The sequence below is a fragment of the Argentina silus genome (genome assembly GCF_951799395.1).
Source record: "Argentina silus genome assembly, chromosome: 7".
Classification (NCBI taxonomy): domain Eukaryota; kingdom Metazoa; phylum Chordata; class Actinopteri; order Argentiniformes; family Argentinidae; genus Argentina; species Argentina silus.
This window is the reverse complement of record NC_139661.1, coordinates 9,901,404-9,911,716: the sequence shown is the minus strand read 5'-3', so window position 1 is coordinate 9,911,716 and position 10,313 is coordinate 9,901,404. Positions and strand designations below refer to the sequence as shown.

The following is a 10,313-nucleotide window of genomic DNA, read 5'->3' as shown; positions in this document are numbered from 1 at the left end:
CTGGGACTTTAAGCCTCTGCAGTGATGACCAATGCACTGCTAAGATCTAGTCTGTTTTCAGCACTTTAAGGTAGCGTTTGCTGCTTGTCATCCTGTTTCAGAGGAAAAGATGTTTCACAGCAAAATTGATATTTTGCCTTCCCTGACTGTCCTCATTGCCCTCCCTCATGGTTCCACTGCTTGTCCCCGCCCCTCACATCTCTTGTTTCCTCCCACCTATCTCTCATTCTCCTATAGGCTCAGGCTGGCCGGTTGGCACTGTTATCGATCCCAGCTGTCAGTGCCTAAAAAAACTTTGCGTCACATTACCATTACCAACACTATAAAAGCTGCAGTGATGCAGATACCACTATGCAGTCGACCCAGCAACACCATTCGATTTGGAGCTGCCTGTCTTAGAAGTCATGAGTTCCACTTGCTATGACCCTTACTTCCCCTCTTCTAAAAGGAGGGTGGTGGTGCGCAGTGGAGGATATGGAGGCAGTGCCGGAGGGATAGGATCCAGGTCAGTGTATTCCAGCCACTCTGCCCCCCTGTCATACCATCATGGGTCATCTCGTCTGCATTACCCAACCTATAGCCGAGGCTTCTCCAACACCTCCATGCTACTCTCTGCTCCTGTGTCTGCCACCACAGCTGAACTGGACATCAGCCAGGCCGTGCAGGTCAGCTCTGAGTTCAAGGCTGTGCGTACACAGGAGAAAGCCCAGCTGCAGGACCTGAATGACCGCTTTGTCAGTTTCATCGATCGTGTCCATGAGCTGGAACAGCAGAACAAGGTGCTGGAGTCTGAACTGCTGGTCCTCAGGCAGAGGCATGGTGAGCCGTCCCACCTCAGGTCCCTGTATGAGAACGAGATCCGCCAGCTCCGTGCCGCTGTGGAGGAGGCCAGGGATGAGAAGCAGTCTGCCCAGAACCACAGGGATCAGATGGAGGAGGTGCTGCGCAATCTGCAGGGGCGTTATGAGGAGGAAGTGGTGCACAGGGAAGAGGTGGAGGGCCGTCTCATGGATGCCAGGAAGGGGGCAGATGAGGCTGCTCTAGGCCGGGCTGAGATGGAGAAGAGGATTGAGACCCTGCTGGATGAGCTAGCCTTCCTGAAACGCCTCCATGAGGGGGAGATAGCTGAGCTGCAGGCCCAGGTGCAGTACAGTGCCCAGGTGTCTGTGGAGATGGAGGTGGCCAAGCCTGATCTGTCCGCAGCCCTCCGTGACATCCGAGTCCAGTATGAGACACTGGCAAAGCGCAACCTCCAGTCAGCTGAGGAATGGTTCCACAGCAAGGTGAGCGTGATGACAGAAGGCACTGCCCGCAACAAAGACAACGTTCGCAATGCCAAAGACGAGGCTGGGGAGTACCGCCGCCTTCTCAAAGCACGAGACCTGGAGATTGAAGCCTGCCGGGGGATGAACCAGGCCCTGGAAAATCAGCTGCAGGATGTGGAAGAGAAACAGAGTGCTGAGATTGCTGACCTACAGGTCAGTGCAAGAACAGCATGAATATCAAGATTACCATTACTCATGCAGTTAGCCATTCTAACCACAGATTGTTTAACCTCTTAAGGTTGAAAACTCTAGTTATACAGACAAAGATACCAACTCTATAGTAATGCTGTGTAATGTATTATTTAGGGCTTTATATTTTGGGCTATAGAACTCATGTGAAAAAGTTTGGTAATTTGTTTGAATTTAAAATATACCTATACCTTATCAGTTTGTACAATCTTGAGTCACAAAGGGTCATACCATCCCTGCGGTGTCTCATGAAACTTGAGATTAACATTCATTGATTTGCACTTTAGATTTTTTTTCTGATGTACAAACAAAATACAAACCTCAATAATCCTGCTGCTTCTTTACTAATTATTTATACTGAACAGGACAATATTGGCCAGCTGGAGGATGAGTTGAGGACAGCCAAGAATGAAATGGCCCGGTATATGAAGGAATACCAAAACCTCCTGAATGTGAAGATGGCTTTGGATATTGAGATTGCTGCTTACAGGTCTGTCACTCATGAGTGTAGAAACTGAATGTTGAGTTGAATTTCCTGAAAGACTGTGTGTATACTATTTACAGCACACTGTTACTATACACTGTACTGAACAAACAAAGTCCATCTCTCATTTTCTTACACCCTATGTACCTTCTCATTACAGGAAACTGCTTGAAGGGGAGGAGAATCGCTTTAATGTGGGAGGACCAGGGTTGATGTCCAGTGTCTACTCCCAAAGCATGTGTATTGCCCCCTCCTACGGTCGCCCTATGTTCTCTATGCATCCCAGCCTGAGCTCTGGAGCCCCCTACCTACATAGCTCCCGCCTGCTTGGCTCATCATTCTCCTCTGCTGATGAGATTATAACTGCCAGCCAAGCAAAGCCGGCTCAGACAAGTCCTCCTCAGGAGGGGGAAGAAGAAGAGGAGGAGGACGAGGCAGAAGTGGAGAAGGGTGAAGAGGAGGCAGAAGAGGAGAAGGGGGAAGAGGAGAAGGGAGAAGAGGAGGCAGAAGAGGAGAAGGGGGAAGAGGAGAAGGGAGAAGAGGAGGCAGAAGAGGAGAAGGGAGAGGAGGAGGCAGAAGAGGAGAAGGGAGAGGAGGTGGCTGAAACAGAAGGTCAGTGTTGTCCATCACCTTTATAGTGGTTTTGAAAAGCTGAGACTAAAGAATTGAATGGGTGTATTATATATTTTTCTTGAAGCTTTTACATGTTTAAATTCAATGTCAGTTAACAACTCTGACCTTGTATCTCCAACAGCCGATGGTGAAGCTGAGGAGGAAGAGGCAGAAGAAGATGGAGAGGCTGAAGGAGAGGAAAGCCAAGGAGGAGATGGAGAGGATGGAGCCCCTGAAACAGAGGAAGGGGATGATAAAGGAGGTGAGAAAGAGGAAGAAAGCAAAAAAGAAGTAGAAGTGGACGAGGAAAAGGGTGAAGAAGAGAAAGAAAAGTCAAAGGACAAAAATGTATAAATCAAGATTTAGCTGGATGACACTTATTGAGAGAATCGTGTCTTAATAAATGTCTTCTATCACGGTGCTCTACAAATAGCTACATTAATTCTGTACACTTAAATCCTTGATACTTGTTTGTGTGTAAAGCTGCAGAATGGCTGGAATGTGATATGAGTGAAGCGGAGCATGTGAGGTATGCATGTGTGTGCCAGCAAGGTGATCCTCAGATCAATACATTAAATCTACACAATAAAATGCAAAGCCATTAAATATATCAACTTCAATGCAATATGACTGCTTTATAGGTGAGAGAGACATATGGGTTAGACATACTTGTGTGCTTAGAGAGAATGTCTGAATTTGTTTTGTTTTGTGAGTAAATACTGTCTTGGCTGTAGAATATTGGTTTGATAAACGTACATGCTTTATTGTCACCACAATATGCCTATAAGAACACCAGTGTGTTCAATACATGATCTGAAATGCCTTAGACAAATTCCTCTGCGTGGGAATCATGATGTTATGAACTAATGAATAAAAACTTGACACCTGTTCACTTTAATGTCATTCTAGTATTTTATTAATTAATATGTCATTTTTACTGTATTATTTCATTCAAGTAACTGAACCTTAATTATGGTTGAGCTGAGCATCAGCACTATCATACATTGGTAAGATATTTTTAGACGGACAAAATCAGCACTAGTAGAGATGGATTGTAAATGAATGGTAGCAGCATACAGTAGCCTATATTACTTATATAGGTATACATATAGTATTTACTCCCAAGAGTAAATTTGACTATTAATGCATTAGAACTAAAAATGCGGTGCAGTATTTCCATCAAGTCTTTTGACTGAATGTACAGTATAAACTAGTATTTTTAAGACTTGGGGTGTGTACAGTAAACATGTTGTCCCCCACATATGATGTAGCGCCCCTCCTTGTGTGAATTGGTGACAATTATTCAAAAGGGCCATGACAATTATTCAATAGAATGTGTAGTACTTATTTGATTAATTATCAGTCTTTCTTCTCACAGTTTTGCGTTTATTTGAAGGCAGTCCACGGATTTGAGGTAGGCTGAAATGTTGCCCGAGCTTGTAGTGCTTATTTCATTCATTTTCAAGGATTAAGCTGTAAGAAACAAGACTGCTAATGAATCAAATAAGCACAACACATTGTGTTAACATATGTCACCAATTCACATGAGGACAATTTCTGAGATTCTGAATGGTGGATGGATACATGGATGGAACTCAATTTCCCAGGAGTAACTTCTTGTGTGGAGTGGTAGTCTACAAACAAATGCACCATTCCACACAACCTGTCTCTATTACAGTGCCAAGAAAACAATAATAAACCAATACAACAAGACAATTGGCTATGATTGGGTGTTGGGAAACGAGTGCGTGTGCGAGAGTTTTTTCAGAGTCATACTTTATTATTTGTACTTGATTCTATATCAATGCGAGATGCCTACATTGGGATATACATGTTTCATAAGTATGTATGTATGTATTGCCTGTTTTTTTGCCTGTGTTTTTCCTTGTCTTCTCACTTAAATTATTTATTGTGGTAACAAATAAATGGTCCTAACCCCCACGCTAAGGGACCTTTCGCTGGGTGGTGGGTTGAGAGATGATGTAGTCACACACAAATTCACACTATTGTTGGTAAATGGTTAGTATGTCCTTTTGTTTAGTCATAAAACAGAGTATTGAAGTAGCCACAGGATAGAAGGCAGACTGATTCCACCATATCCTCAACATACAATATAAGTCAGCGGATCCTCTCAGTCCCATTATCCTCATAGTCAGTATGTGATCAGTGAGCTGACTTGAGCGTTTTTCCTGCTGGCTCACCCTCATCCTCATCCATAAATCAGGACTAGCTGAAACTTGTATGACTCAGCTAGACTGCTGCACCAGAGGAGCTGGCCAAACGTCTACTGATGGAGGACAGCAACAGAGAGCAATTTCATTAAACACTGGAGGAAAATCTCACTGCGCTAAACCTTGACAGAGGACAGGCTGTTTTACCCATATACTAGTGGCAATAAGCACCTCAAATATTTCCCAAGCAAATAAACAAGTATTGATTAACTTCTGGGGCTTTAAAGATAATCCAAAGACTAACATAACAAGCAAATTAGGCTAGAACTACTTGCTCTTCATATCAACTTGATATGTGTTTTCCAAGGATATCAGTTGTACCTGCCAGACAGAGAGAGTGTGTCTAATTGCTGCAGTGGCTATAAATCTTGTGAGTGGTTGGCCAAAGCTTCCCTCTTTCTCCTTCCAGTGTGTCACTGTTAGTCTGTGATAACAACAATCTGTCTACCATCCTCTCCCTCTGTTCCTGTTCAAATTCATCATTTGTCTCCAGAAGGCTTACAATGAGATTTATTCACTTTTTATGTCTTTTTGAATCATACAGTACCTGTGCATCCAGTGTTTGAGAAATATTTGCACAGCATTCATTTGAGAAAGAACACATTTAAGAAACATTATTAAGTCCTCTACTGTATCTATTTCACTTCTTGACCCTTACCCTTCTTCTCTTTAACAGAGAGCCAACGCCCTAAAATCTGCAGCACTGCCACCTCCTTCTTTTCCCTTCTCTCCATCCTCCCTGTCCTCAAACCACCCCATCCTGTGCTCCAGCTCATGTGCCCCTCCCCGCTTCTCTCCTCTGTTCCTGCAACAAAGAAGAGGGGAGAGTGAGAGGGAAGGGACAAGGAGACAAGCATTCACTCATTTTCCAGATTCCCACTGTATTGTACTGTCATTTAAAAATTGTAGAGACTGCATCATACTTTATATCTGCACTATAATGTCATTTGTCAAATATATATATATATATACTGTATTATTACTCTGAAGACATGGTTGTGATTATCAAGATTACCAGCGAGTATTTTAGAATGAGACAAATACTTTCTCTCCATCAGCAACTCACAAATAGAGAGGTACTTTGATTATTCTCTCTAGCAAGTGAGGGTCCTGGACAGAGCCGTTGTCTGCTGTGAAAAAAATAATCAGGAAAACCACCTGCAACTAGATGTCAAATGCATTAGTCCTCCCCACACCAGCACAGAGTAGAGGATACATTCTGGCTTGCAAATCAATGTCACTTACTGGGCACAGAAAAATACAACAAGAATTCCAATACAATTAAGGGTTTCTATTGATATTGTGTTACCTTCTACAATTGAGAATGAGATGGCCTTACAGACATATCTTAAAGATAACTTAAATCGCTTTGCACTGCATTTACATTAAAGATAGTCAAACATATGATATAGAACAAGTAAAATTACTAGATTAGTCACATACACCAGCCCAGATGATTCACAACAAAAAAGACAACACAACAACAACAAAAACAAACAAATAAGATGGGTACCTTTTGCTTTCTAGATGAAGGCTGTGTAGGTACACATGCAAAAAACAGGCTTGTTAGCTTTCCAAATAAATATAGATATATCACGTTTTGTGAGACCAGCCTATACTGACATTCCAGCTGTAAAAAGGCCAAGAGTTCATTTATTTGCATTGTCTCTCTGCAGACCTTCTTGACCCAGATAATTTCACTACTATTAGCTTGGTGAGTGAACTCTGAACTCACTATCCGTTGTTTCCTAAATGGAGAGGATCTATTTCTCAAAGCCTCCTAAGGCCACAAACACATTGCCCTCAGCAAGTGTCTTCACACACCACCCCATGTACTGTAGCATAGAGCTGCAGTGAATTCTCCATTGTCAGTGTTGTAGTATTGTGTTTTAAACCAAGAGCTCCCACCAGGTTTCAGGGAGGTTAGTAGATCATACAACACAAGAAAATGTTCGCAGTTGTTCAGTCACAAAAGGGGCTTGAGTGGACTGTACATATGTCGTTCCACTGATCTGCTATCCTCTTACGGGGCAATAATATATCAAGAGTAGTTTGTCCACCACTGCCCCCCCTTGAGACCTCCCAATAGTATAGTCCTTTGATGAAAAACAAGGTGTGGTGGGTATAAGAGTAGTAGACAGCATCCAAGTTACCTACAGTACAAGAAAAAGGTAAAAAACAAAACAACAAAAAAACGCTTAAATTGTGCATCTAAATCAATCTCCATACACAATAAGGTCAGACAACTGGTGTCATGGTGTGCAGAAAGCAGTGCATTATTTTTCTAAAGTTACATTACATTGAATTCTGAGGATTTAGAATGTTGACCCGCCCTACCCTGTGGGTGATCATTTGGGTCAAAAGCAGGGAAAATATCCTCTAAACGCTTGGGGTAACCCTCTTGTACTTGATGACTGGACATATTGAACCCCCACACCTAGAACATGTAAAGATACAATTACTAGTATATCCTAGCACCTGTCTGTTTGTTTTTATCACTTTAACAATAAGCTGTGTTCATAACTCCACACACTTATCTTCTTGTCTCAGGTCTAAAGTGACTGACCTGTTGACCTTTAAAGAAATAGACCAGCCCATGCTTGTTCTGAAATGTTGCTGTGTCCAGGGGTCCTGTGATGCCAGGAAAGCCCACAGAGATAAGCTGTCCATCAGAGTCCTGCGCCTCACTATAGTCCCAGAACTTAGTGCCTGTATACAAAAAACAGCAGGTAAGATGTTCACTGAGCATGTAGTACCCACTTACTATACTTCAAAGACCTTTATCACATGGCAATGAATACAATTAATGCCCAATCAAAGCCTAATGTTTATGTCAGATGATATTCACCTTTGAAGAAGTAGACAGTGTCTTGGTCATGACTCCAGACATGAAGGTGGGCATCCACTCCATCCCGGGGAAGACCCCTCCAGCCCTGCTGCAGACTCCTGGGGTCACCCCGTCGAGGCCTGCCTCGGCGGTTGTCATACAGCCAGTATTGATCTCCACGAAGGAAGTAAGTGTTATAACGGCGTTTGGGCACCTCCTGGTGGCCACTGGGCACTCTCCTCACCCAATCAAACACAGTGTCAAAAGAACCCTCACACTGGCCTGCAGGTAAGGTAAAAGTGGGTGACATTGTGATTTGTATTCTCCTCATAGTAGATAAAGATAATAAGATAATGTTTCTTTTGACCCTGTATTGACCCTTTGAATTGTCATTATTTCAACCCATGGCCTACCATAGAGTTGCTGAATGGCCCTTCTGTCCTCCCAACCCAATTCCCTAGGGCTGCCATTGACAGGGTATAGAGGATGCATCACTGAGTCAGGGGAAGACAAGTGGGGCAGTCCCAGCACATGTCCTGTCTCATGTATCAAAACCTGTAGTTAAAACACAATGTTAAACATACAGAATTTCCGAGCACACTAGGACGTGTGTGTGTGTGTGTGTGTGTGTGTGTGTGTGTGTGTGTGTGTGTGTGTGTGTGTGTGTGTGTGTGTGTGTGTGTCTAACATGTATACCTGTAATAGATTGACCCCATGGTCAGATGGAGAAACACTATAGGACTCATCATCATCCAGATGTATCTCTCCTGGCTGGGCTGTATGTGCAACCTCTCCTCCTGGTCCATCAAACAACAATGGACAGCCCAGGTGACGTCCTGAGAAGGGTCAAATACACAAAAACATCCAGGTCAAAAGGGAAAGAGGCAGAGTACTGTACTCAAATCAGAGATGGTTTGTGTAATAACCTACCTGTGCCAAACCCCAATCGGATATCAATCTGTGCCCAAGGAGATGTTGGGTCCTCCTGGAAGGAGAGAGGGGCTACCTCAGCCCAGTGCTGGAGGGCTAGGGCTACCATCTGCTGCTGCTGCTGGATCGGCAGGTGGGTGCTCAGACCTTCACTTAGCAAGCGCCACCTGAGCCTATGTTTGGCATAGCCAAGCCCTGGGATTGGGCCTTGCGATCCACCAGACCCACGTGTTCGCTTCCGTCTGTGGGGTCTTAGACCCAGAACCAGGAACCTTGGCCTGGAATCTTGAGCCTCACTACTCATGAGTCTTTTAACTTCTTTGATCCTCTGCAGAGACGGAAATGGAGCCTTGGAATGAGGCATTGAAGCAGTTAAGCCCCCACCAGTGAGAAATAACCAGAAGAATGCTAGAGTTGCCAGTAAGGTCAGTACTCCCAGCCTCATCTCTCTAAGCTCCTTTATGATAGAACAGTCTCCTAGCTCTCTCTTTCCCTTCAGACCAGTATACTTGATGATTGACCAGTCTTTATACCCTACCATCCTGGCACGACCTCTGCTTGTACACCTGTTTCTGTTAACCTTGTGCCTGGAAGCACCTGCACACTGCTGAGTAGACAAATGAGTCATCATTGTTGTACAACACCACAGGCAGGGGCTACAGCGCTCACCTTTCTATCTGTTTATTCCCGTCCCCGATCACCATAAAGGGTGTCTTGTTGTTTGAGATGATAGAGGAAGAGGCTGGTCATAGTCATGCTATCCTCTCCAGGAGCTTTTAATAAAAACCAGGCCTGCTGCATGATGCAATCTGATCTGAATTAGAGCACTGGGTGACAGGGATGGAGAGTTTCTGCTAATCAGAGCCTGACTGAGGACTTCCCTTTGCGCTTCACTGGTCTATTCACTTAAACCCTAGGCACCCACCTGAGATGCCAATGAATGGCATGCTTGGATTAACATTTGCACTGAGGTGGTTGGTTGGACTATTGCAGACTAGTCAATATTCAGACATTTAAAAACACTATTTGACATTTAATTGTTCATAATTTGTATTAAGAGTTTAGGATAATTACCCGCTTGTCATAACTATTTATTGTTTACCTATCAATGCAACAGTACAATTGTATTCCATGTCAGAGAATTAGCTAGTACAGTTGTATTCCTCTTGCTGAACATTTATTTTTGCCATACATGTATAAGAAAGTGCATACATGTAATGACGCAAGTCGTCACATGGTGGCAGTGTTGTATTCCTTATTCACAGATTTCAACTTTCAGAGTGTCCCTACCCAGACTGGTATGTCAAAAAAAAAAAATCATAATTTGTGTTCAGTCAGCTATTATATAATAAATCAGACACATCTCAAGTAAAGTTTTTTAGTTGCATTTTAATTTGCGAGGGGTACAAACACAACCCCCTACCTTGAACTATACTACTATGACACCAACATGTAATGATAAATTAACATAATTTGTAGTTGATGTTACAGTATGTTAGAGATTGTGATCTATAGCCTTGCAACCTAGAGTGAATAAAATGCTTTTACATAAAATACAGATCAAACACGACCATGTCATGTTGAACTTCTCAAATTAACTTGTAGTACATAAACTGCTTAACTCATAATTCTTCAATTGTTGGTCAAATCATTTAATCCCTTAGATCCTGCAGCTCAGTGAAGCATAGCAGACAAAGGGCAAATCAAACACAGAC

The 10,313-nt window shown here is 43.1% G+C and overlaps 2 protein-coding genes across 2 annotated transcripts; one reads left to right on the top strand and one right to left on the bottom strand.

Moving 5' to 3' along the window:
* Positions 1-404: 404 nt before the first annotated feature.
* Positions 405-2,905, top strand: neflb (neurofilament light chain b; the record flags this gene model as incomplete). Its single annotated transcript, XM_083673298.1, has 4 exons — positions 405-1,478; positions 1,880-2,004; positions 2,159-2,610; positions 2,814-2,905. 4 exons carry the CDS (start codon positions 405-407, stop codon positions 2,903-2,905), a joined length of 1,743 nt encoding a protein of 580 aa, XP_083529424.1.
* A 2,605-nt stretch (positions 2,906-5,510) lies between these two features.
* Positions 5,511-8,962, bottom strand: LOC310807018 (matrix metalloproteinase-21-like; the record flags this gene model as incomplete). The annotated part of the gene is made up of 9 exons (XM_083673296.1): positions 5,511-5,646; positions 5,908-5,971; positions 6,812-6,994; positions 7,179-7,278; positions 7,408-7,550; positions 7,690-7,950; positions 8,082-8,223; positions 8,365-8,504; positions 8,599-8,962. The coding sequence occupies 9 exons, from the start codon at positions 8,960-8,962 to the stop codon at positions 5,511-5,513; spliced, it is 1,533 nt and encodes a 510-aa protein (XP_083529422.1).
* Positions 8,963-10,313: the final 1,351 nt, after the last annotated feature.